This window comes from Pygocentrus nattereri, chromosome 25 (assembly GCF_015220715.1).
Source record: "Pygocentrus nattereri isolate fPygNat1 chromosome 25, fPygNat1.pri, whole genome shotgun sequence".
NCBI classification, from domain to species: Eukaryota; Metazoa; Chordata; class Actinopteri; order Characiformes; family Serrasalmidae; genus Pygocentrus; species Pygocentrus nattereri.
Window position 1 is genome coordinate 12,650,513 of NC_051235.1, and position 26,631 is coordinate 12,677,143.

The 26,631-nt window shown below is 39.3% G+C and overlaps 2 protein-coding genes across 4 annotated transcripts in view; one reads left to right on the plus strand and one right to left on the minus strand.

The window, feature by feature from the left end:
• The first annotated feature begins 293 nt into the window (after positions 1-293).
• LOC108434439 lies at positions 294-11,126 on the plus strand. 2 transcript variants are annotated; one of them, XM_017709551.2, is made up of 2 exons: positions 294-358; positions 10,667-11,126. In XM_017709551.2, the coding sequence occupies exons 1-2, from the start codon at positions 354-356 to the stop codon at positions 11,001-11,003; spliced, it is 342 nt and encodes a 113-aa protein (XP_017565040.1). In that variant the 5' UTR covers positions 294-353; the 3' UTR covers positions 11,004-11,126. The 2 variants fall into 2 exon arrangements, with proteins under 2 accessions (XP_017565040.1, XP_017565038.1); XM_017709549.2 differs by having other exon boundaries at positions 338-582.
• Positions 11,127-18,037: 6,911 nt separating this feature from the next.
• Positions 18,038-26,631, minus strand: part of filip1l (filamin A interacting protein 1-like) — a 131,599-nt gene continuing 123,005 nt past the window's right edge. For both annotated transcript variants that reach the window (XM_017709621.2, XM_037534312.1), the window contains 2 exons: positions 21,835-24,574; positions 18,038-18,318 (listed from right to left, as the gene is read on the minus strand). In XM_017709621.2, coding sequence (XP_017565110.2) covers positions 18,130-18,318; positions 21,835-24,574 — 2,929 coding nt within the window. In that variant the 3' untranslated portion in view covers positions 18,038-18,129. The remainder of the gene's footprint in view (positions 18,319-21,834; positions 24,575-26,631) is intronic.

A 26,631-nucleotide genomic window follows, 5' to 3' on the forward strand; every position in this document is an offset into this window, starting at 1 on the left:
GTAACACAACCACTAAAGCAATGGTAACGCTGCTTTGAATGATTTTTTTCTTGAAACTGCTGAAATAACAGTAACACAATCCTCTTATTTGGTTAAAAGTGTGGAAAATAATCCTCAGAAATGGTCAAAAGGGTTTCCCTTGCTTAATCTTATATTTGATTAACCTTCAACTCTCATGCTGCTGCTCCCACGGCCGCTTCGGAATCAGGGTCAGTCTCAAAATTACGAAACGACAGAGGTGTTTACAAAGATATTACAGCTACTACTACTAGTAATAATTATAGCTTCTCTTGTTTCGTCGTGTAATTTTCAGACGGTCTCTGACTCTGAAGCAGACGCGAACGAGCACAGTGATGGCGTGAGTTGAACCTATTGGCAAAAAGAAAAGTTTATCATCTTTAATTTGGCCACGAAAGTGTAATTAATCTGATAAGACTAACAGACGTCACTGCGAATGTCACACAAACTTCACCGTCTGATGTGGTGTGTGTAGCCTGATTGTGTGAAAGCTGAGATATGGCCGTATTTCGCGGTGGTCTGAGGTGGTCCTAAAATGTACACAGTAACGCAGACGAGGCTGAAGTAAGTTACTTATTCGCAGCTCCCGATTCGTTTGGTTCGAGCGTCTTATTCGCGGTCTGAGGTTAGCTGCTTATTCGCAGTTTCTCTTTTAGCAAATGACGGCAAAACAAAGGGACTATTCACAAACGCGATATGCTGCGCAGCTTCCCAATTTAACAGACTCGGAGAGACTAGTGACGGAGACATACTGATGAAGGAATTCGGAATGTGTGCTGTGTTTATCTTACTGTAAGATGTAGTTACTAGTCCTGGTGAGCAGGTGGCAGTATACACGCTACGCGTTGTTTCTCTTTATTGTTGCTGTTTAGCGAGGAAGACACTGTATTGCTTGGTTCCTTGAAGATGAGACATGCTGACTATGCTCTGTGATTAATCCTAATTAATGCTTTAAAAAAATCTTACATCCATCAATGTTTTGGACAGGTTACCACTGGATATTTTTTTTTGGTAAATATTGTGAAAAGAAGGTGGTGTAGAACTAGTTGCTATAAGCTCATGTGTTTTATCAGTTTTAGTTTAATGTGACCAGTTTTACATGTAGGCTTGGGAATTTAGACTGTTTAAGAAGTGTGTGTATATATATATATATATATATATATATATATATATATATATACATATATATATATATATATATATATATATATCCGGTGTAAAACTTGTGCCAAAACTATCATGCGGATCACAAATATGATTGCCATACCGGATCGGTCGAGGCCCGGGTTAACAACGACCGCCTCCAGTGCTGTTGACCAGCAGGGTGCCGGTGGAAATTGGACTACTGTAGGTCGAAGACCATCAAAGAGGAGAGGAGGAAGGCGGGTTATAAGGCAGCAAGAGAGAAGGAAAGGCAGGAGTGTGGAGGTTAGAGTAGGGACTCTGAACATAGGGACAATGACTGGTAAAGAAAGAGGGCTTGTAGACATGATGGAGAGAAGGAAGGTAGATATTCTGTGTGTCCAGGAGACCAGATGGAAAGGAAGCAAGGCCAGGAACATTAGAGGTGGATTCAAACTGTTCTATCATGGTGTAGGGAGGAAGAGAAATTGAGTAGGGATAATCCTAAAGGAACAGCTTGTGAAAAGTGTTCTGGATGTAAAGAGAGTGTCAGACAGGATCATGAGCCTGAAGTTGGAGGTTGATGGTGTAATTTTGAATGTGGTCAGTTCATATGCACCACAGGTTGGTTGTCAGTTAGAGGAGAAAGAGGAATTTTGGAGTAAGATATATGAAGTGGTAAATGGTGTCCCTAGAGAGGAGAGATTAGTGATTGGTGCAGACTTCAATGGACATGTTGGTGAAGGGAACAGGGGATGAAGAGGTGCTGGGTATGTGTGGTGTGAAAGACAGAAATGCGGAAGGTCAGATAGTTGTAGATTTTGCAAAGAGAATGGAAATGGCTGTGGTGAACACATATTTTCAGAAGAAGGAAGAACACAGAGTGACATACAAGAGTGGAGGGAGGTGCACACAGGTGGATTATATCCTTAGCAGGAGATGCCACCTAAAGGAGATTGGAGATTGTAAAGTGGTGCCAGGGGAAAGTGTAGCAAGGCAGCATAGGGTGGTTGTCTGTAGAATGAGATTAGAAACAAAGAAGAGTAAGAGAGTGAAGACAGAGCCAAAGATTAGATGGTGGAAGCTGAAGGAGGAGGACGGTTGCAGGCAGTTCAGGGAAAAATTGCAACAGGCCCTTGGGGGCAGTGAGGAGCTACCTGAGGACTGGGAAACTACAGCTAAGGTGGTGAGAGAAACTGGCAAGAATGTGTTGGGTGTTTCGTCTGGTCAGAGGAAAGAAGACAAGGAAAGTTGGTGGTGGAATGAGGAAGTCCAAGACAGTATTCAGAAGAAGAAGGCAGCTAAGAAAAAGTGGGATAGCCAGAGATGAAGGAAGTAGGCAGGAGTACTGTGAGGCTAGTCGCATAGCGAAAAGAATGGTGGCAAAGGCAAAGGCTCAGGCCTATGATGAGCTGAATGAGAGGCTGGACAGTAAAGAAGGAGTAAAGGACTTGTATCGTTTGGCTAAACACAGAGATAGAGCTGGAAAGGATGTACAGCAGGTTAGGCTGATAAAGGATAAAGAGGGAAATGTACTAGTGAGTGAACAGAGAGTGTTGAGTAAATGGAAGGAGTACTTTGAAGAACTAATGAATGAGGAAAACGAGAGAGAGAGAGGAGGACAACGGGGGGAGAGATAGTGGATCAGGAAGTGCAAAGAATTAGTAAGGTGGAAGTGAGGGCAGCTTTAAAAAGGATGAAGAATGGAAAGGCAGTTGGTCCAGATGACATACCTGTGGAGGTATAGAGATGTTTAGGAGAGAAGGCAGTGGACTTTTTAACCAGGTTGTTTAACACAATCCTGGAGAGTGAGAGGATGCCTGATGAGTAAAGAAGCAGTGTACTGGTCCCCATTTTTAAGAACAAGGGTGATGTGCAGAGCTGCAGTAACTACAGAGGTATAAAGTTGATGAGCCACACCATGAAGGTATGGGAAAGAGTTGTTGAAGCAAGGCTAAGGCGAGAGGTTCAGATCAGTGAGCAGCAGTTTGGTTTCATGCCCAGAAAGAGTACCACAGATGCAATTTTTGCGTTGAGTGTTGGTAGAGAAGTACAGAGAAGGTCAGAAGGAGCTACATTGTGTTTTTGTGGATCTAGAGAAGGCATATGATAGGGTGCCAAGAGAGGAACTGTGGTATTGTATGAGGAAGTCAGGTGTAGCTGAAAAGTATGTTAGGGTGGTGCAGGACATGTATGAGGATAGTGAGACAGTGGAGAGGTGTGCAGTTGGAGTGACAATTGGTTTCAAGGTGAAGGTAGGTTACATCAGGGATCAGCTTTGAGCCCCTTCTTGTTTGCAATGGTGATGGAAAGGTTGACAGATGAGGTCAGGCAGGAGGCTCCATGGACCATGATGTTTGCAGATGACATTGTAATCTGTGGGAGAGTAGAGAGCAGGTGGAAGAGAATCTGGAGAGGAGAGGAATGAAGGTCAGTAGACACAAGACGGAATACATGTGTGTGAAGGAGAGGGAGGCAGGTGGAAAGGTGAAGATGCAAGGAGTAGAGGTAGTAAAGGTGGATGACTTCAAATATTTTGGGTCAACCATCTAGAGCAATGGACAGTGTAGAAAAGAGGTGAAGAAGAGGGTGCAGGCAGAATGGAGTGGGTGGAGACAGGTGTCAGGGCTGATGTGTGACAGAAGGATAGCAGCAAGAGTGAAAGGGAAGGATAACAAGACAGTAGTGCGTCCTGCTATGATGTGGGCCATTCCACCGAATGGGTGCCATTTGCCTGCTGTAACTCTTCCAAATTAAACTTAATTTTGTATCTTTTTTCAACTCTGAATCTAATAATACATATATTTAACTATTCAAAACATGTATTGGTCAATCTCAGGCCGCTTTATTTAATGTTTTACAAGGCTTCTAAGCTGAAGATGGTTATATTTTTCTCAGTCCTATTACCAAAACTCATGTGACATTTAAAAAGCATATTTAATAGAATGGCAACTAATTCCTTTGATTTTCCCTCAAAAAAGTGTATATTTTAAATAAATGATTGACTACATGTTCAAATAATTGATATTTATGACAAAAAAAATCACTATATATGCATGCACGTTGTATTTTTCTAAAACATGCAAAGCCATTTTTATCTTTTCAAGAAGACCCAAACCTAAAATTGATCAAATTGTTTGTCATGTAATTTATTAAACAAATGGATAAATGATGGACCAAACATAATTGGGAAAAAGTGGTTTATGTTTTTTTTTTTTTTTTTTAGAAAAAATCATGTAACAGGACTGAACACTGGGTAACAGGAATGAACACTCGGTAACAGTGACATGTGTCATGTGTGCTTGTGTGTGTGTGTGCGTGTGTGTGAGAAAACAAACTTGTCAGGCCTTTTCTAAGAGATCTTCTCTAGTGTGGCCCAGAGCTTTTTCGATTTCCATATAGCGTCCTGTGACTGGCCTCAGGGGTGGGATGATACACAAAACATCCTCAAAAAGGTACCAAAGCAAGTCTTCACGTACTGGCCAGAAAAATTTGTTGACCCCCATTTTGTGCATGCAACGGACCTCAACATGTGTTTCCCTTGTATCTATGATGATGCCAGGGTATAGGTCACCCTCATACTTCACCACACACCATTTGCCAACAGCTTCAGCACTTCGCCACTGAACTTCCATGGCTGTGAAAGCCGTCTGTTGATGACTGAACGTGAAATGCTTTGCATTAAAGCAGTGACAGGTCAGGTTTTGCTTTGTTGTGCATAAGAAGCTGACGTCCCTGTATGTCAGTTCTCCTTGGGCTAGGGTCACTGCCTGATGCATCCTCATGGTGGATGGAATTGGTGGCACATCATTGGGCATCTCCAAAACTGCTTTCTCAACTTCTTCCTCGGTGACAAAAAACAACTTGATTGTTGTTTCTGCCTTTTGCAACACAGCATAGAGCTCTGAAGCATTAGGAATGTCTGTCCCTTTGCTGACCAGACTGTCAGCTCTCCTCTTCAGGGCTCCTCCCACACCATCTGGGGCACCCTTCCCATGGCTCGCCTCAAAGAAATTCCACGTCCCAGCAGTGAATCCTCATCTGAACAGCTCAGTACAAAACATGAAAAAATTCCCTCGCTGTCTATACTGAGTGCATGGGCCATCACTATAAAAATGGATTGTGGAAACCTCTGGATGTGCACTCTGCACGTAATTAAGCACTGGTGACAAGTGCTGCCAAATTGCTGGTGGGCCCTTTTGTCTTGAGGGGGACACTGTACAGAAGGACATCGTGCGGCGGGATGTATGCACATAAAGCACACCCGTGTGCAGTGTTGCCTGTTGGTGTGATGCTCCAAAGTGGACTGCCTGTATTTCTGTACTATACTTGCAGAGGTAATTTTCGGAAAAGTCAACATGAATTAGACATTCATGTGCTTTCAAGCCATGTCTCAGTGCCCTGTAGTGGCTAAACTGATTATTGATGTTAGAAGTTTGTCTCTTAAACCTATGCAGTGGCAGGTTCAGCAGTTCTAGCAGTTCTTCTTGTGTGGTCTGGAACTCTTTTTTTATTGTGATTTTAGATGTTTTGCCATTGGGGTCATTCTTGTGTTCCTTATCCACTATTGCCCACTGGAGATAAGTCACTTGACTCTCTGCATTGTACTGGCTAGAGACTGGGCAAGAAAGGTCCTTGCATTAAGAAAATTCTCCGTACATGCACTTAATGTTTTCTGTGTCACATGTGATGACTTTCACAAGGTCATGCAGATTGACTGTGCTGATCACTTTCAAGTGGTGCAGCTTCTGCACAATAAAACCCAGATTCTCATGCATCTTGCACATGCATGTGTCCCGGTCACTCAGAGTTGGATGAACAAAACAAAAAAAGGTTGAAGCAAACAGAAGAGTGAGTAAGAGTTAGAGCTTTCTTCTTCAGCCAAAAACTTAATGTGCAAATTTTTCATGATATCCAAAAGGAACCGTTTTTGCTTTTTGTTTTTCTTCCAAGTGATGGTCTGCCTCTTTCCAGTTGTGATGCGACTCACATCATCCCTCGAGTAGAAAGCTCTCACTCTGCTTAACAAACTATCTCTAACCCTGTTGTTCTGCTTTCGCTGGTAGGTGTAGTTAATCTTCCCATTTTTCTCATTCTTCCATCTTTTCTTTGAAAAGCCCAATGAATTTTGAGCCAATCGTTGCAGCCTGTACTGTTTCAGAACTTGTCCTGTTGTTATTTTTGAAAGTGTTTGCCTTTCCCTTTCCCCCTGTGCTGCTTTGTATTTGTTTCGGATGTCCTCTACCAAAGCCTCATGAAACAAAAGAGTCTTCTGAATGGCCTCATGTGGAAGCTGTCTCATCTGCCTTTTTACTTTTGTGCGTGGAGAAGCATTCTTCTTTTTAATGCGCTGGACTTGTTTCTTGTACTTTTCTATTTTTTGGGTTTGTTTCTTTAACAGAACCTGTAATTCTTGAATTTGCTTCTGAAGATTCTTCTTCTCTGCCCTTGATTATGTTGCCTAAAACACACATGTGAATCACATTAACTAACACATTGCAGTTGTTAAAATGTACTGTTACGTTATCTCTGTGACCCGATAAGTAGAATTTCATACTGTAATGCAATCATGTCTATTTCTATTAGCTACTTTCTAAATACATTCTAACATTTGGTTGTTGCATGACTAAGTTTCTACATCATTTCTACAATCCTGCTCACTACAACCAGAATACTAGCCTTAATATATTTGATCTACGGCATTAAAGTTTAACCAGCAAAAAATAACTCAATGTATTTATACAAAGGCTACCTAATAGAGATGTTAAATGAAAGCTAGCTAACGCCATTTTATTGACAGTTTGAGTCTGGTTCTGCTTGAGGTTTCTGCCTTCAAGGTTTGCAACCCTATGCACAACACTTTATTACATTGCAACAAACTCACACACATGCTCTATTGCCTCCCTTGCACACTTTACCCATTTCATAAACTACACCTGGAAGTGCTTGGTTGTAGATCTACAGCTTGCACTGGTGATAACTGGGGACTGTGTGGAGGGGTGATGAGGTGTTGTAGAGCTTCTTTCCTGTCCTTAATTCTATGGTATGTTTCTCTCCACTTTTTGCACACTTCGTCTGCGCTTTCCTCTCTCACTTAGGTCATTGATCCTTTTCTTCCTGCCTGATTCTAGGTCCTCCCTGTATTTTTCTCGTTCCTTCTCTAAATATCTTTCTCTCCTCTCTGGGTCAGCATCACGTCGAGCACGATAGCGTCGTTGCTTTTCTGCAGCACTTAGTGGTGGATTGGCACCCTGTAAGTATGGTATCCACATTCTGAAACTGATTTAAATCTCAACAACTTCAGTAATTTCAACTGTACAACTTAAAAAAAGGTGAATAGTATTACATTGACTAATATTCACACTAATAAATTAATAAACCAGAGGTTTATTGTTACTGGCACTCAGTCATGTTACTCTTTATATGAGTAACAGGACTGAAAGTAACAGGACTGAGTTTTTAGCATAGAATTAGCAAAAACATGAAATATAGCTACATGGCGGGCTATGCTAATAGTATGAAAACACTGAGCACATTCTAGTGATTTTCCCAAAATATGTACTTTAAAAATAAACAAATAACATCTAAGAATTAATTTAGGTAACAGGACAGAACGCTGAGATTGACCTCCTCAGTCATAGTTACAATATGATCACATATACAGAAAAATAAAGGAGGGAACTTACTTTTGGTCTTCCCATGGCCTTCAGAAGATCCAACTGATGCAACTTCCTGTTGAACATGTGACTTGTGGAATGTTCCAGATTTTTCAGATGGGGTAATGTGTTACAGTAACAGGACTGAGTGAAAACCTAGGGACACAACTAAAATGTGTATTTTAACTTAGAAATTATGGATTTCTTATGAAAAAAGTATTTTTGAAGCATAGATGGGATTTGGAGTCACACAGTGACTTCAGTCACACAGTTTTTTCAGTGTTCTTGGTAGTTTTTATTAATGTTTTTAATTATATATCTTAAATTTGCAATTAGGTCAAAGTACAAGACACTATGCTTAATAACAAAATGTATTTTACAGTTATTTTTGCGCACATTTATACATGTAATTTCCTGGGGACGGACATGGCACCGATTCGGCGGAATAGCTCATGTATGGTTTGGAGACTGTGGCTCTGTCTAAAAGACAGGAGGCAGAGCTGGAGGTGGCGGAGATGAAGATGCTGAGATTTTCGTTGGGAGTGACAAGGAAGGACAAGATTAGAAATGAGCAGATCAGAGGGACAGTGAAGGTGGAGCAGTTTGGAGATAAAGCCAGAGAGGCCAGGTTGAGATGGTTTGGACATGTGTTGAGGAGGAATAGTGGATATATTGGTCAAAGAATGTTGGAGATGGAGCTGCCGGGCAGAAGGAGAAGAGGTAGACCTCAGAGAAGGTTTATGGATGTAGTGAAGGTGGACATGGAGATGGTTGGTGTAAAAGTAGAGGAGGCAGTGGATAGGGCAAGATGGAGGCAGATGATCCGCTGTGGCGACCCCTAAAGGGAGCAGCCAAAAGAAGAAGAAGAAGATTGGTCTACCTGTGGATACCTCTGCTCTATGTGCCATATTCCCATGTATTATAATGTATTAAATAAGCTTGGGCCAGGCTAAACCAAGGTTTTCCTTACAGGGGGAGACTGGTTCTCTTTGTAGGATGTGTAATTGTCCTGGCCCAAAGTAAATAAGGCCTTCAGTATCCACCTGGAATTTCAGCATCCTATTAATTTCATTGTGTGCATTAATTCCTAATTTTGCATGTTCTCAGTTATTTTAATGTATTTAATTAGCTTGGGCCAGGCTAAAACCAGGTTTTCCTTACGGGGGAGACTGGTTCTCTGCGTAGGATATGTCACTGTCCTGGCCTGAACTGAATAAGGCCTTCAGTATCCAACTGGAATTTCAGCATCCTAATCATTTCATTGTGTGCATTACTTCATAATGTAGAATATTCCCATTTTTAATGTATTAAATCAGCTTGGGCCAGTCTAAAACCAGGTTTTCCTTACAGGGGGAGACTGGTTCTCTGCGTAGGATATGTCACTGTCCTGGCCCGAACTGAATAAGGCCTTCAGTATCCAAATGGAATTTAAGCATCCTAATCATTTCATTGTGTGCATTACTTCATAATGTAGAATGTTCCCATTTTTTATGTATTAAATCAGCTTGGGCCAGTCTAAAACCAGGTTTTCCTTACAGGGGGAGACTGGTTCTCTGTGTAGAATATGTAATTGTACTGGCCTGAAATGAATAAGGCCTTCAGTATCCACCTGGAATTTCAGCATCCTATTTAATTCATTGTGTGCATTAATGCATGTGGCATGTTCACATTGTTTTTACGTATTAAATCAGTTTGGACCAGGCTAAAACTAGGTTTTCCTTACAGAAACAGTTTTTTTTCTGTTTGTAATCTGTTTTTTTTTTCATGCAAATACACCACTCTGAAATTTCTTGTTTCTTGTCTATCTCCTTTTGTGCACATTTCCTAATTGTGTGAATACTAAAAAATACTATCCAATTTATCCATCCATCCATCCATCCATCCATCCATCCATCCATCCATCCGTCCATCCATTTTCTAAGCTGCTTCTCCCTCAGGGTTGCGGGGGTAAGGGTGCTGGAGCCTGTCCCAGCGGACATCGGGCGAAAGGCAGGATACACCCTGGACAGGTCGCCAGTCACTATCCAATTTAATCACATTAAGTTTAGATTTGTATTAGCTTTCAATCTCATTCATGAACTCACCCTTATTTTTTCTTCAATCTCATTCTTTAAACTTGCAATGAAAAAAAAAACATTGGAAATTAATTGAAGGAACATAATATATTTACAGAATTAAGTATTTTATTCCTTTATATTCATAATCTTCATGTTCACAACGGTAAGATAAACACAGCACACATTCCTAATTCCTTCATTAGTATATCTACATCATTAGTCTGTCGATATGGGAAACTGCGCACCACCATGCCACCACGGCACTGCGAATAAGGAACTTCAGCTCGTGTAACACAGGCGGTTTTGTAAACATACATGCAGCTGCCTGAAGTACCGAGCAATATCACAGCTCAGTCATGTTCATGTGTCGGAATACTGTTCCACGCTATGGTTGGCATTAAATAAATCAATGAAAGAACGTGTTTTACCATCATTATGGGCTATTATGGGGTAACTAGGTAACTTTTACCAGCCACAGGCCTAGGCCTGATATAAAAAAACAGAAGCGCGTAATTAAAAAAAATCCCTTTCTTTTTTCCTGCTTAGCGGTCTACAGTCATCTTTGATATTGACCTGTAAAGTTTGCTGCTGAGTTAATCATTACTTTCAATATCTGCACATATGTGATCATGTATCACAAATTATTACAATTCCTTATTGTTTCATTTACTTTTACATATTTAATTAAATTGGACAATTAATTAGGTTAACAGTAGAGGAGTAGAGACTATTTTAGTTCTGTTAAAACAAATTACCGTTAACATCTTCTGTTTGGTTATCTTTAAGTTGAAAGAAATTTTGCCTCTCCACCAGGCCCAGCCTCCTACGCCTCTCAATGCCAGGGCCAGCCTCCTACACCTCTCACCGCCAGGGCAAGCCTCCTACACCTCTCACCGCCATGGTCAGCCTCCTACACCTCTCTACGCCAGGGACAAGCCTCCTACACCTCTCACCGCCGGGGGCCAGCCTCCTACACCTCTCACCGCCAGGGCCAGCGTCCTACACCTCTCACCACCAGGGACAAGCCTCCTACACCTCTCACCGCTGGGGGCCAGCCTCCTACACCTCTCTCCGCCAGGGGGCAGCCTCCTACACCTCTCTCTGCCAGAGGCCAGCCTCCCACATGCCCTTTTTTAGCCACTTTATCTAGACTGACCTCCCTTGTTTTCTTCTGGAACCGGCTTTCAATTCAATTCAAGTTTACTTGTATAGCGCTTTTTAAAATGATGTTGTCATAAAGCAGCTTTACAGAATTTTGAAAACATACAGTTACAACATATATCCCCATTGAGCAAGGCAGAGGTGACGGTGGCAAGGAACAACTCCCTCAGACTGGAGAAAGAGACCTTGGGAGGAACCAAGACTCACAAGGGGATACCCATCCTCCTCTGGTCAAACAGTATTTACAATTAAATAAGCTAAATACCAAATAAAAGCTAAGAGCATCTCAGTTTGAAGTGTGGATGGTAAAGATTTAGAAACTGCAGTGGTAGAGGCAGTCTCTGAGAGTAAATATATATATATTATATATATACATATATTCTTCCCCCCATTGAAGTCTTCTGAACCAGTAGAAAACCAGTATCTTATGATCTGAGTTAACATGGCGGTTCATAATGGGAAAGAAGATCTTGCAGGTACTCCAGTGACAGACCATGCAGAGCTTTATACGTCAATAGAAGAATTTTATGGACGATACGGAATTGGACAGGAAGCCAGCGTAACGCTGATAAAACTGGGCTGATGCGATAAAATTTTCTGGTTTTAATTAGTACTCTAGCTGCAGCATTCTGAACTAAATTAAGTTTATTTAGGTTCCTGCTGGAGCATGCTGACAACAATGCATTGCAGTAGTCTAGCCTTGATGTTATAAAGGCATGTACCAATTTTTCAGCATCATGGAGGGATAACGAATTTCTTAACTTTGAAATTTTTCAGAGGTGAAGAAACACTGTCCTTGTAATATTACCTATGTGTTAATTGAAACATCAGATCTGAATCAATTGTCACACCAAGATTTTTAGCTACTGAACCAGGTACTACAGAGAAGTCAGCAAGATTTAACACTAAATCTGAACAGTGATCTATAGTGTCAGAAGCTGCCTTTAGATCAAATAGAACCAGCAGAGATATGTGGCCTTGATCAGAGGCCAGAAGAAGATAATTTGTTATCTTAACTAGAGCCGTCTCTGTGCTGTGGTGAGGCCTAAAACCAGATTGAAAATTTTCATATATGTTGTTCTTATGTAGATAGGAACAGAGTTGCTGGGCTACAGCTTTTTCTAAAATCTTAGATATAAATGGTAAGTTGGAAATAGATTGGGGCCAAGATTCGCCTTCTTTATCAAAGGTTTAATCACTGCTAGTTTGAATGATTTGGATACATGACTTAAGCTAAGATAAGAATTCATTATTGTTAAAATGGGTTTAATTATAGCTGGTAGTACTTGTTTAAATAAATTTGTTGGAATCATGTTACAGTGCATGTTGCAGAATTGGAGGAAGAAATCCTTTTTTCTACTTCTGACTGTTGAAGTGGACAAAATGTTTTCGTTCTTTCTTCTGTAACCACATTTTGTGTTGTCTCAGCCGAACCAGATGATGGGTTGGTTACTGGTATTGGTTGAACTTTGTCTAATTCTTTGTCTATTCTCGATTTTGTTATTGAAAAAGTCCATGAAATCATTGCTGCTATAGTTGGTCAGATCAACTGAGGGTCAGATCCTGCCTGGGTTTTGTCCTAAATAAAACTCTAAGATTGTTTTTGTTGAATTCGATAAGTGAGGACAGGTATGCTGAGCATGTTTTAATAAGTGCCTTTCTGTACCTGCTAAGGCTGTCTTTCAAGCAGAGTGAAATACTTCGAGCTTGGTTAGTCACCATTTGCGCACTAATTTCCGTATTGTCTGTCTTAAGGTGTGTTTCATTGTTGTACTATAGAGCAAGCTTTTCTGTTGCATTGTTTTAATTTTTATAGGGGCAACGTTATCTAAGGTTGATCAGAGCATATTTTCTAGGCAATCTGTTAATCTATGTTAATCTACTTTTGGATCTGATGAAGGAAAATCTATGATTAATAAGTGGAACGATTTCAATAAAGTGTTTAGCTGTATTTGGCGTTATTGAACGCTTCATGCAATAACGGAGTGATGCATATACATTTTCACTAAGACCTAGTTCATATGAAATTAGGTAATGATCTGAAACTACTGAATTTTGCGGAAGAACAGTTAGATTATGTATGTCAACACCTAGAGTCAAAACTAAATCTAGAGTGTGATTACAGTAATGTGTAGGCCCTATTACATTTTGAATAAGGCCTACAGAGTCTAAGACAGCTGAGAATGCCATTTTTAATGGATCTGCTGTGTTCTCAAAGTGAATATGAAAATCTCCTGCAATTATTACTTTCTCGGGGCTCACTGCTAGGTCTGCAACAAAGTCACTGAATTCTTTTAAGAATTGTGAATAAGGTGCCAGTGGCCTATAAATACTAATTAGGGTAAGTATGCTTCTATTTGTGGTTGGATTGGTTATGTTTATGAAAAGAATTTCAAATGAATTGAAAGTGTTTCTTGCTGTAGCCCGAGCCTTTGCATGGATTTGTTAGATTTCATCAGCAGCACACCTGAGTCACTTTAATGTAGGGTTGGCAGAAGCAGGTACTGGATAGGAAATGTAATTGGCTTCCTCAATAAGGGCTTGAAAAAAGGTTGAAAAGATCATTACCATTCAGTTCAGCATTCAGATATCAACCACAGCAGTGATGTAAGACTAAGAATTTTAAACGATTTGAATTCCAGAACACGGATTAGAGCCCAACCAATATGAAAAATGTGACAGATACCAGTGATGATTGTAAAGAGGCTGGAAATTGATAACACTTAACAATATTGGCTGGTATTATTTTATATTGTGTTGTTTTATACTCCAATTCATTTTAGTTGAAGTGTGTTTGACTGATACAATTGTCACTACTCAATGGTCACACTTCTTAATTTGAAATTGTAAAACTCAGCATGATTGTATTTTGTGTTCAAAATGCCAGTTAACCTTTATTATTGTGATGACATGAGCAGAGTTTAGCTGTCTCTATCAGTGTTGAAAAGTCTAATTATCTAATTAGCTAATCTAATAGCTAATTATCACTTCTGTAATGGCAGGATTTTTTGCTGATAAGTCTACACCTCAGTACTGGCATTGTATTGTTCATTTTTCAAAAAACAAAAAACGCAATGACATTAAATAAACCTTTTTTTTGAGGTATTTGGTTTTATGTTTCCCTTTTTGAATATACCTTTTTATTCATTATTAATGATTTGTGAATAATTATGTGGGATATGGAGTGATTACTCACTCTGCTTATATCAACTTGAGCTTGGACCTCTTATGAACTACACGGTGCCACATGTGGGCCAGACATGAAGAGAATATTTAGACCTGCACCAATTCAGGGCCAGATGTAATGCTGTTCTTTGCTCATCTGGGCTGGTTCTTAATCTGTTTTGGCGCAGATCCGTAAAACAGATCAGTTCCAGTATTGGGCGGTGGTGCAAAAAGACACCAGGCCAGCTCTACTTTGCAGATCCAGACCAGATGCAGCACTACATTTGGCCCTAATCAGGCGCAGGGTACATTTGCTGTCTGGGCCATACCCAGTTTCAATATGTAGTTCCACTCTACTCAACTTTGTGTATCATTGCTAGTAAAAATCAAGTTAAACTCACCTGTCTCCTCATCTGACACAACATTACAGCACGTATGTCTCAAAGCATCTTTAAGAGGTCCATCTTAGCAATGCATGTATAAACATGCAAAACTATTTGTTATAAGTCAAAGAATTAGATAATAATATATATTCATACATATATAATTCAAATATGTAATAAAAATCTATAATAGTTTGATTATTAAGCAAAGTAAGCAGGCTTAAAATTATGATTAATTATTACATTGAAATATAATTGTTTTAAGGTTGCTATTGAGAAACAGTGATAAAATATTACTTTGAAATTAAAAGTTTTTAAAGTACATGCTTTGCAATTATATATATATATATATATATATATATATATATATATATATATATATATATATATATATATATATATACTGTAATTATTTGGGCAGTGGATGTAAATAGATTATTCTGATGTGGTGCTGTGTTATTGTTGTGTGTTGCACTGATGCAAGTGGATCAGACACAGCAGTGCTACTGGAGTTTTAAACAGTTAGTAGATGTAAAGTCAGAGATCATCTGCTGCTGCACAGTTTGTGTTGGTCATCCTCTAGTCCTTCACCAGTGGTCACAGGATGCTGTTGGCTGTCCATCACTGAGATTAGTTCACCAAACACACTGTGGTGTTCAAAAACTGCAGTCTGCAATTATGGAACTTAGAAAATGCTTATATAAAATGGACAAAGAGAGCAGATACAAGAAAGTGGACTTAATGAAGTGGCTGGTTGGTGTATTCAAAGTAAATACGAATACACATAAGAAAACCAGCATAACTATTTTGATTGAGTCCTCCAGCCTGAGACCTCATAAACATTTATCTGATCAGATAACATAACAAACACTAAGCTGGTTTAATGCCATATGAGTATTTTTTTGAATGTGTGAGCAGATTGTGGGCAGTTTGAGTGTGTAAGGATGTGTGTTTTTCTCATCTCTGCTCACCATTTTCTCTGTAAAGCACAGTGGATCAACTTGTTGTGTTTAAAGCCCTATATAAATTAAAGTTGACTTGACTTAACTTCATTTAAGTAAAATAGCAAAAGTATGAATAATATTTTTACTCACAATTGAATGTGGAAATCATAGCATTTTCATTTTCAATTTTCTGAACAGCAGATAAAGGTTTATTCCAGTTTAACACAATGAATACAAATAAATTTTTATATATTAGATTTTTTTAATAGTAACTAGCTCTTAACTTTTTGTTATGCAGTGATCATTGATTTTTCAGCAATGCGTTTATATCAGGAACTGTTCACGTTAAATCACATATGGCAAAAAGTTTCTGCTTCAGTACTCTCTTAAAGTTGAAAGTTTCAAACATGTTGCTCTAAAGGACTTATAGCTCATCATTCTTACTTCTTTTTTTTTTAATTTACCCAGTTTTCTCCTCAATTTAGTCGTTTCCAATTCCACCTGTGAAGGCCAGCACAGGCTTCCTCCAAGACCTGCCAAACTAGCCACCGCTACCTTTCGAATTGCCGCTCACACAATGTCACTGGACAGCTGAACATGCTCAGAGGAACATCACGGACTGGATGTGGCCAGAGGCACAAACATGCCTGGATGTTGCAACCTTCAAAGCAGTGTAACTTTGTACTCTTTAAAAAAGACTATTATTACATCAAACATAATGCAAGCAAATTTGTATGCAAAGTATTACAGAGTTTGAATGTAAGATTATAATAAAATATAAAGCTAATTTCTCTTAAAAGTATAAAGAAAACACATTCAATTGTGAGTATGAACATAAATCTTTATATAATGTGCTACATATGTATTTACACATAATTATTGTGTTTTTAGAGAAAAAAAGCAGAAAAATACTTTATACATAAAGCAGTATTTTTTCTGTAAAATAAGAAATACGTTTAATTTGTCATTACTGGCATAATCCTTTAAATAACATTTGAGCTGTTAATTTATAGATATTGTCTGTAATCTTACAGAGTTTTGTATGTAATTAAAAAAACCCAGAAAACTACTGGAACTACCACTTTTACAGTGTACCAACCATCAAGGTTTCAGTCAAGCTATAGTACAAATAGTATTTTGAAAATGTATAGAAGGATATCTAGGGGAACCAGTTTGAATGGTCCTGATGGAGCTGATAAAACTAACAATAGTATTGTCTTATGTTTTGTATTATGTAAAAATTCAGTTTTCTTCAATATTCTATAGAAAATATTTTATTAAAAAAAATAGTTTGTTTATACTTCATTCTATTCTTTCTAGGACTGCTTATGTGTAGACCAACAGATGGAGCAAACTGTTTTAAAGGAGGGAAGATTGTAGTTTGAGAACTTGAGTTAGGTTTCACTGTGTGGCAACTGCAATTTTACATGGCTAATGGGTCGAGTAGGAGGGCCCCTTCTGTGATACCACAATACCAATTAATTCATAACAGTCTTTTTCAGCTTAGCTTAATATGCTAAATCCAACTCTTACTTTAAAAAAAGCAAAAAGGTATTCCATGATATGAACCACTTATTGTCCAGCAATAGATAAATGTGAATCTAATTAATTCATTTTTTAAGATTTGGGCAGTCTGGGCTGCCTTACGACCGGAAGGTCGATGGTTCAATCCCCTGAGCTGACAGTACATGATTGAGGTGGCCTTGAGCAAGGCATCTAACCCCCAATTACTCCCCGGGAGTGAGGTGCCCTTGAGCAAGGCATTTAACCCCCAACTACTCCCCGGGAGTGAGGTGCCCTTGAGCAAGGCATTTAACCCCCAACTACTCCACAGGCACTGCGGACAGGGCTGCCCACTGCTCTGTGTGTTTACTGCCCCCTACTGTGCGTCTTCACTAGTGTGTATGTGGTGTTTCACCGCATGGATGGGTTAGATTGTGGAGGTGAAATTTCCCTGACTAATAAGGGTAACTTAATGTTAATCTTAAAATGTTTCCTATCTATCAGACAAATGTTGACCTTGGATTGTCAGACACAAAAATAAAGAAGCACAAAAAATGCTAAATGTGAAATATAAAAACAACAATTTTTATTAACAACTAAATAAAACATTTTTTGTCAAGATAAATGAAACATTCTGTAATACATCTGATTTTAATATATCCTTTTATCAAAAAAAGCAATGCATCTAGCTGTGTCAGTTGTACTATTAAGCCTGTTAAATGTGGAAAGAAGTGCCTACTTCTACTATTACATAGGCTATTTGACTAGCCTACTAAGCTATGTGACTTTTAAAATTTTCCTTACATGTGAATGTTAGGGATTTTACTATTGGTTATGCGTGATTACACTTATTATATCAATGACTGAATGTAGACGTTGTGCCACAGAGACAAACATTTACTGTTATATTGGTGCAGGGAGCACCTGTGAGACCCATCTCATTGGATTCTCACCTAAAATATAAAAAGAAATACTCAATTCACAACTGAATGGTATATCCCATGCACCCTTTATCACTACTAGCAACAAAAACAAAAACAGCTTTATTCAATTGATTCAAAAAGATTCAAAAGTTCTTTTCACTTTCTGACACTAAAATGAGAGATTTGAATCTGTGTACTCATGACTTTGTAGTGAGGTTCATCATGTGATGGTTGTCGGACATGTTGTTCTTGGAGTTGATGGGGGACACGGCCGCTCCTTTGTTTTTTTCTGGCATGGCGGTGCCATTTGTCCCTTTTTGTGTGTTGCAGGCTTTAGGTTTTGGTATTCTGGTGGGGCCAGATTGTTGGAATTCTTTTAGAGGTATCTACAATAAAAGAGGGGCAAATACAGAGCATCAAGTTAGATCCATAAAACTTTTAACCACCTTTCCCAACTTTATGATATAGTAGAGGTTTATCTGTAAGTACAGCTGTAAGGTAATGTAATTTCCATGTATGTACTATAGGAAGTGAAATCTGTTAATCAAGGCTTTCGCAAATGAGTTGACCGGTCTGGTTCAGAAATCATTAGTGATACAAGTTAAGTCCACAAGATGGTGCTCTGACCATTTAACAGTTTAATTCATATACAACAGTGGGATTTTTAGAGTACTACAAAAATTGGATTATTTACTAGTTTTAATGTTTACATGCATTTGTATTTACTTACCATACAGATTTATATTTCATACCTCATCAAGCTGATATGTTTAGCCCTAGGCATTGAGTAGCCTTTGGAAAACTACATGAGATTGTTTAAAAGAAGAGACAAGAGACATGGAGAAGACTGGTGTTGAATCATTGCAGCAGTTGTGAGATTTGGTGGGGAATGACTCTCCTGAGGTTTGCCTCACGGTTCTGTTTACTGCACAATCAACTCAGACTGTCATCTAATCCCAGCCAGGGAATGATGTCACCATACAGGCATTTACAGAGTACGTCATCATCCTACGTTCAGTATCATGCAAAGATCAGAAACCACTAACAGAAGTATATCCACAGCAAGTCAAAACATCATGGTGCTAAACAAATATATAGATGTCATACGAAAATTGAGTTCTGCTAATTCAGTGTTGCTGAATACAGTACAAATCTAAATACGATTCCAAGTGTTAATCAAATAAAAAACAACTTCTTTCAGAATTCATCTGTGCTATGAAAGTCTACACAACATGCTTATGCCCAAACTGTAAGTATTCATTACTGTTTTCAAAAATAACCATTTAGAATTGAGTAGTGATCAGTACTGGTAGGTGTTTTGTTTGTTTGTTTGTTTTTGTTAAATCTAGGTTGGCCTGTGCTTCTGGCAAGGGTAAGACAAATCAGAAAATCAACATGGGCAGACTCCAAGGGGTTTGTAGACTTTGCACATAATGACCATTAATTAAAAGTGTCCATTTCATGTTGTAAAGCTCAGACTGAGCACGTCCTGTGGCAGGAACAACCCACTGACTGGCAGCACTTCAGCTACTGTCACCATGGAAACAAAACATGGAGTGTGTTTGGGCTTTGGAGCACTACTTTAGAGCACACAGGCCTCGGGAGTCATTTTAAACACAAAGCAACCTATGAAGCCATTTTGTGTTTCTGTGATGTTTAGTGCAGCATGTACTGCAAGACTACTAGATACTCCTATAGTCTATTTTGATTATGCTAGTTTTGAACAAAGATCAAAATTCAAACATCACATCAGTAGCAGTAGTACTTTATGGAGTTGTGGAGACGCTAGTCATGAATGCATCTACAACTACAGTGAATGTGGCTCTGTGATACACCTAGAATACATAGAATAACTGTAATTTCATATTATGAATTTGATTTCCAGTTCTTGCATTTATTTGGGTCTCTCGTAATCAAGTGAACTGAACATCTGAATAATTAGTCACAACATGGTAATGAGGCATCAGGCCACAGGCCCAAAAGTGACTTGATTTTCACAGATCATCACAGCTGTTCTCATCTCCTCAAAGAATGACAGCATTTTTATCCAGGCCAAATTATTCCCCTGAGTGTGCAGTCCAGAGGATACAGACTCCAGACTGTACAGATTCCAGCCTGAATCAATTTAACACTTGCTATAGTCAGGCTTGTACATTAATGAGTCACAGTCTGCGTTCTCTCTACTCTAAGGATCTACGTGCCTAAGTTAGTGTGTGTATAGGCCTTTTCTAGTCCAGCATACAAGACAGTACCACCAGCTGCTGGCTTTATTTCACTTAAACATTTTCATGAACCAGCTGCCATACTAATGGACTGCATAATGAAGTTCAAACTCAAATGTATATGTATTGTACTTTTTACAATGGATGTTGTCACAAAAAAGCTTTACAGAAAGCTAAGCACCTAATTAGCAAGTTAAGAGCAACAGTGGTAGGGAAAAACTCTGTTAAAGCATGAAAACGGGAATTCCTCTCCCTACTGGTTGACATGGGCAGGAAAAATTACAATAACAATGAGAGTTACAAGAGTTATGAATAAAGAACTGAAGTATTAAATGTTGTCTGCTTATCTACATAATTATAAGAGGTAGGGGAACATAGTGTATGCATTTGGTTGTGGTGGTACCGGTATTACATGACCGTTTATGAAATTAAAATAAGTTGGGACTTTTCATTATTTACAACATTTAGTCATTAGAAAGAGTCAAAATCATGAAGTGCTTCTGGTGTAGTTTCTGATGTTCAGTGAAAAGCTACCTGGTTTTTGATTTGTGCCAGAAGGTGTGCAAAGACAGGAAGCTCTTTATAAAAACACTAGAAATGTAGCTGGTTAGAATTGTAGCCCTGAGCTGTTTCCACTGTATCACTGAAGAAGATTGCTAATTCAGCTATACACAGACTTTCTTGCTGTTAGGAGATTACAGTGTTTTGGGTAGAGGCAGAAACTATGACATCACCCTATGATTTTAAGTTAGCCAGGCAAACACATGTCAGAATGTTCAGCATTTTCTGTAGTTTTTTAAACTCTGAACATTTACAAAGACCTCTTCTAAAAAATCTTATAAAGCTTATAAAACAAGCTGTTTAAGTTTCGCCTCCTTGATTGTAAGTTATATATATTATTTCTCAAATTCCAGAATTTGACTTCACAGAAACGACTTCATGATAGAAATAATTTTTGACTTTTGATTTCTAATCTGTATTTAGTTAGGTGATCAATAGTTTAGATGCAAAGCTGAAAGCATGGATTTATGCAGTTGAACATTTTAAATTAGGAAAGTGTCAGTACATGATCTAAAGCATGCATCCAAACATAAATGTCAAGCAGTTCAAATTTTATGACTAAACCACAGATGCATGCTTATTGCACTACAATGACCTGCATACAATGGATCACCAATAGCATAAATAAGAAACTTATTAAGCAACCTATTGTTTGGTTAATGTTGATTCATTTTAATAATTATAAAACACAATAATGTGGTAAATCACAAATAAAACAATGGTAATGGTACATCAATGAATGATCATGTTACAAGTTCATTTGCCATTGAGTAGATACAGTAAGTGCACACTTTAAAAGTTAAACCAAAACTAAATTAAACTCAGCACTAATGCTCAAATGATATATATTTAACTTATTAGCGTTACTCATCTTTTAAATCAGTGATCATGCAAATACTGCTGAAATCCCCAAATCAATCAAACAGAGACAACAATCACTATAGCAGCTTTTGTTAGCCACTATTAGACAAAACATGCCAAAACAATGCAAAACAAAGATGAAATTTTTTATTATGGGTCCTAGAGTGAAGAATTTACTGCTGGAGAGCTATAACAGCCACTTGGTAAATAGTCGACCAGCTCATATGTCACTCTGGGTCAGTCGCAGACATTACTTACTGTAATTTGTGAGGATCGTGGAACAGGGGAGGAAATGGGCTTTATCAGGATGCTACTAGTGATTTTGTTGTTGCCCTTAATTGGAGTACCATTGGATAATACTGGAGTTCTTTGCTCCTGCACAGAGGAATAGCAAGGGCTGATGGGTTGAGAAACATTGTTTATAGCTTGTATGTAGGAGTTGCCTAAATGAATGTGGATTTTGTTGTCTTCAGTGGTGATGACATTTGGGCCTGAGCTATTGGATCTCTGTAGTTGCCAGCCATTTTGTCTCTCTGGTGTTACACGGACGACACTGTGGTCAGCTAAGACCTCTAAGAGCTCTCCAGATGGTGGCCTGTCAGGGGTTCCCGTTCTGACAGAGACTATCTGAATAGGAGACATGGCTCTGTCTAGGGTCACTGAACCAGAGATGTCAGGGGTTATTATTTGGGAATGAGCTGTCACAGTAAGAGGTGACACTGATCTGTCAGATGTGCAGGGGCCTTCTGTGGAAGGACAGCCCTTGGTTTTGTTGTGTGGAGAGACTGAAGCATTCTGGATGATGGTGATTCTTTGTTTTGGTGTGCCTCCACTGGTTGGAATAACTGCTGTGCTGGTGTAGGACTGGATGTTCTCTGTAGTAGGGCTTGTGATTGCTAGAGTAGCTGTGTTATGGCCATGGTCTGGTGTTACCTTGATGTGAAGAGGTTGACCTGAACTGTGAGCAAGGACCACATCACCTTGCTGAACATGAGTTCCATTCTGGTTTTGTTGCACTTTACCATTAATTGGCTGCTGACTGCTCTTTAAAAAGGGACCTCTCACTCGCCTCACGCTGTTCTGTAGGTAATTGGGTTCTTCCTCCAGATCACTCTCCTCATACAATTTTCCATTCACCACGGCTCGTTCCAATGGATCAAGGCTCTTGTAATTAGAAGGAAGGTTGTCTGTTGGGTCTGTTTGAACCTCCTTTGTAGAGACTTGTAGATCTGAGAAGCGTCTCCCATTCATGCCAGGCCTGAGGCTTTTACTGAAGCGACGGTATCTCTCCAGTTCTTTTGTTAAAGTGTCCATCTCTCTGGCCAATTCTTTGTTTTTGACTTCCTGCTGGGTAAGTTTCCTTTGCAAAGTCACATGGTCTGTTTTCATTCGGCATATGGACTCTTCTGTGCCCATGTACTCGTGTATCTTTTCCTTCAGTGCTTCTACTTCTCTGGTCAGGTGACTTGATTTGGCTTCTTCCTCTTTCAGACGCTTGTAAAGAATTTGTTCTTGGTTGGATTCTTCCTTCTCAGCTAGTTGGTATTTGGAAAGTTCCTTCCTTAAAATCTCCAGTTCTTCCATCAGTAAATTTGCTCGTTCATGTTCATTGGAATACCTTTTTTCCAAGGATTCAAACTCATCCCCTGTCTTCAGTAGATCATCTTCAACCATTTTCATCTCCTTCAGCTTCCTTCTGAGCCGTTCCACCTCCTGTGTCAAATCTTTCACTTTGTTGTCTTCCTGGTGGAAGCGGTTTGTAATTTTTATCTTTTCATCTTTAGCTTTGTTCCTCAAAAACTCCCTTTCAACAGTCTCCAAGGACTGAAGTCTCTTCTTCATCATATTTACTTTGGATTGAAGGTCATTGTTTTTCTCCTCTTCAGTTTTCAGCTTGGTTCTGAGTTCATCCCTTTCCTTGGTGGCGATGCACATTTTTTCTTCCAGCTCTGCTTTGGACCGTAAGGCCTTCTTACTCTCTTCAATAAGCTTTTCAGTCACTGATGTCACTTTATCTTGTTCTGCTTGGAGTTTGCCTGTGCTGTTTTGCACTTTGTCTTCCATTTGTTTCAGTTTCTCTGACAAGGTTTTCCTTTCATCCACAAGCATTACTGTCAGTGTTTTCAGTTTTGTAAGATCTTCCTTCAGCACCAACTCAGTCTTCTCCAGTTGACACTCAGTAGCTTCTAGCTCTTTGATCCGAACACTTAGAACATCTAGTTCATTGCACATATGTTTAGTTATTGTACGCTCCTTCTCTAGCTTGCATTTGAGAGAGCTGCATTCCTGCTTGCTCTTCCCAAAAGCGTCTTCTAATTTTTCAAGCTCCATAATTCTGTGGTTCAGCTTGTCCACTTCTGCTTTCAAGCTATGACCTTGGCTGGACTCTTTCTCTAGCTTCCTACTGAGGTCCCTGCACAAGTCCTCCATCTTGATCAACTCCTCATCTTTTCCTTCCATTTCTAGTACTCTTTTCCTTAATTCTTCCACTTCTGATACTAGGCTGGAGTTGCCACACTCCCCACGGCTAATTTTATCCCTGAGCTCCTGCAGCTCTTCTTCCGCCCTTCGGAGGGTCTTGTTTGTCTCTTCAAGTTCATCCAGCTGACGACTAAGTGTGGAGAGTTTGTGACGCAGCTGTCGGTTCTGGCTGTCCTCATTAGTCAGTTTGGCAGTCATGGCTTCCTGTTCCTGGTGGAACCGACTGGCTTGGTCACGCAATTCAGCCTCTAAGCGCAGGACTTTGCCTTCCTCCTCTTGTGCCCAAATATTAGCAGAGTTTAGCTCCTCTTGAGCTTTTGTGGCAGAAGTCTGAAGCTCCTGAACCTTGGCTGTCTGCTGTGACAACTGTTCTGTCAGGCGCTGCTGCTCATCAACAACCAGCAGGGCAAACGACTTCAGCTTAGTCAGCTCGTCCTTAAGGTTGGTGACCTTCCTATTATTCTCTTCCTCTCTTCGCTCCTGGTAGGCCTTTTCTTGATCAATGAGCAGCTTCAGTCTAATGAGAAAAAACAAAAAAACAAAAAAAGATTTGTTGGGTTACATGTATCTCTTTAACAGAAATTATAAAGCCCGGTATAATGGTCATAATTGAGTATGAAGGCCCAAGAAAAGGGCATTTGTTTTAGCAGTAGGCTCTTCTTCCTCATACTCATGTGTGCAAATTCCTGCCTTTTCTGGTCACATTGTTGCAAAATGAAGCAGTGGGTGTTCTTCAGTTACATAGCCAAAGGGGAAAGTGGGGTCATGATGGTGGCTGGCACGTTTCATCAGTCTGAGCGCTGCCAGTGGTGGAGGGGATGTTTTGACTGCAGCACACATGGCTGCCAGTACTTTACAGACAGCACATTATCATTAAAAAATCTCTTACTACCAACATCACTTCCATTCACTAGTTTTATATTTAAGAGAATATTTTACATCAATGTACATCAAGGTATAGGAGCTGACTTCAATCAAATACTCTTATTTGTGTTTTGTGTATACTTGTGTCATTGCACACATTCTGAGAACAACCTTGCTTTAAAAAGAATTTTTCACATCATAACAGACTGAGTGGCTGAAGAAAGGTTACATTTATGCAGTTTACACTACAAGCAGTTGTAGCGGTAGTGTGATTCCATGAAACATTGTGCGAGGCAAATAAGGACAGTTAACACTGTGTTTGAGCAAGAGTAAAATCTTGTTTATACATTTTTATTATATAAAAATAACAAAAGCATTTCATTTTGTTTACGGCTTTTGTTATCTATGATTACCAAAGGTTACCCATGTGTTGAAATTACATTTTATTTTTCACTAATACACAGTCATAACATTATGACTACCTCCTTGTTTCTATACTGTCCATTTTATCAGCTCCACTTACTATATGCACTTTGTAGTTCTACAGTTACCGACTGTAGTCGATCTGTTTCTCATACGTTTTCTCCATACTTAGTTAGCCTCCTTTTACCCCATTCTCTAGTGGTTAGGACCCCTATGGACACTCACAGAGCAGGTACTATTTGGGTGGTGGATCATTCTCAGCAGTGCAGTAACACTGATGGGGTGGTGGTGTGTTAGTGTGTGTTGTGCTGGTACGAGTGGATCAGGAGTTTTTAAACTGTCCACTCACTGTCTACTCTATTAGACACTCCTACTTTGTCAGTCCACTTTGTAGATGTAAAGTCAGAGACAATAGCTCATCTGCTGCTGCACAATTTGTGTTGGCCAACCTCTAGACCTTCATCAGTGGTCACAGGATGCTGCCCACAGGATGCTGGTGCCTGGAGAATTTTGGTTGGTGGACAATTCTCAGTCCAGCAGTGGCACTGAGTTTTAAACTCCAGCAACACTGCTGTATCTGATCTACTCAGACCAGTGCAACACACACTAACCCACCACCACCACCATGTCAGTGTTACTGCAGTGCTGAGAATGATCCACCATCCAAATAGTATGTGCTCTGTGAGGGTCCATGGGGGTCCTGACCAATGAAGAACAGGGTAAAAGGGGGTAACAAAGTATGCAGAGAAACAGATGGACTACAGTCTGTAATTGTAGAACTACAAAGTGCACCTATACAGTAAGTGGAGCTGATAAAATGGACAATGAGCGTAGAAACAAGGTGGTCATAATGTTATGCCTGATCGGTGTACATTACAGTTTTGTTTTTAGAAAACCTCTGTACAATTTTACATCCACTACATGCACATTCAGGGATTGCGAGACTCTAACAGAGGAAGCAAATGCTTAAACCATTTATTTTTAAATCATGTATGTCAAATGGAAGACCTTGTACTGGGTGAAATAGGTGGCCAAAGCAACTGTTAGAGCACTTGCGTCAAAGTAGACACACCCATTGTAAATTATTAATTTATTAAATGTAGAAGTCTTCTATTTTATTTCTACTTCAGTTAAACAAATATACACATACATGTGAGAGTAATGAAAGAGAAGTACTTTTTTAGCTTTGAAGGGAAGATAAACGTATAGATATGTACATGTTTGTTTTAGATATTCAGCTCATTCAATGCTGCAGTTAGCCAGTCTTTGACAGGTCTACTTGGTAAT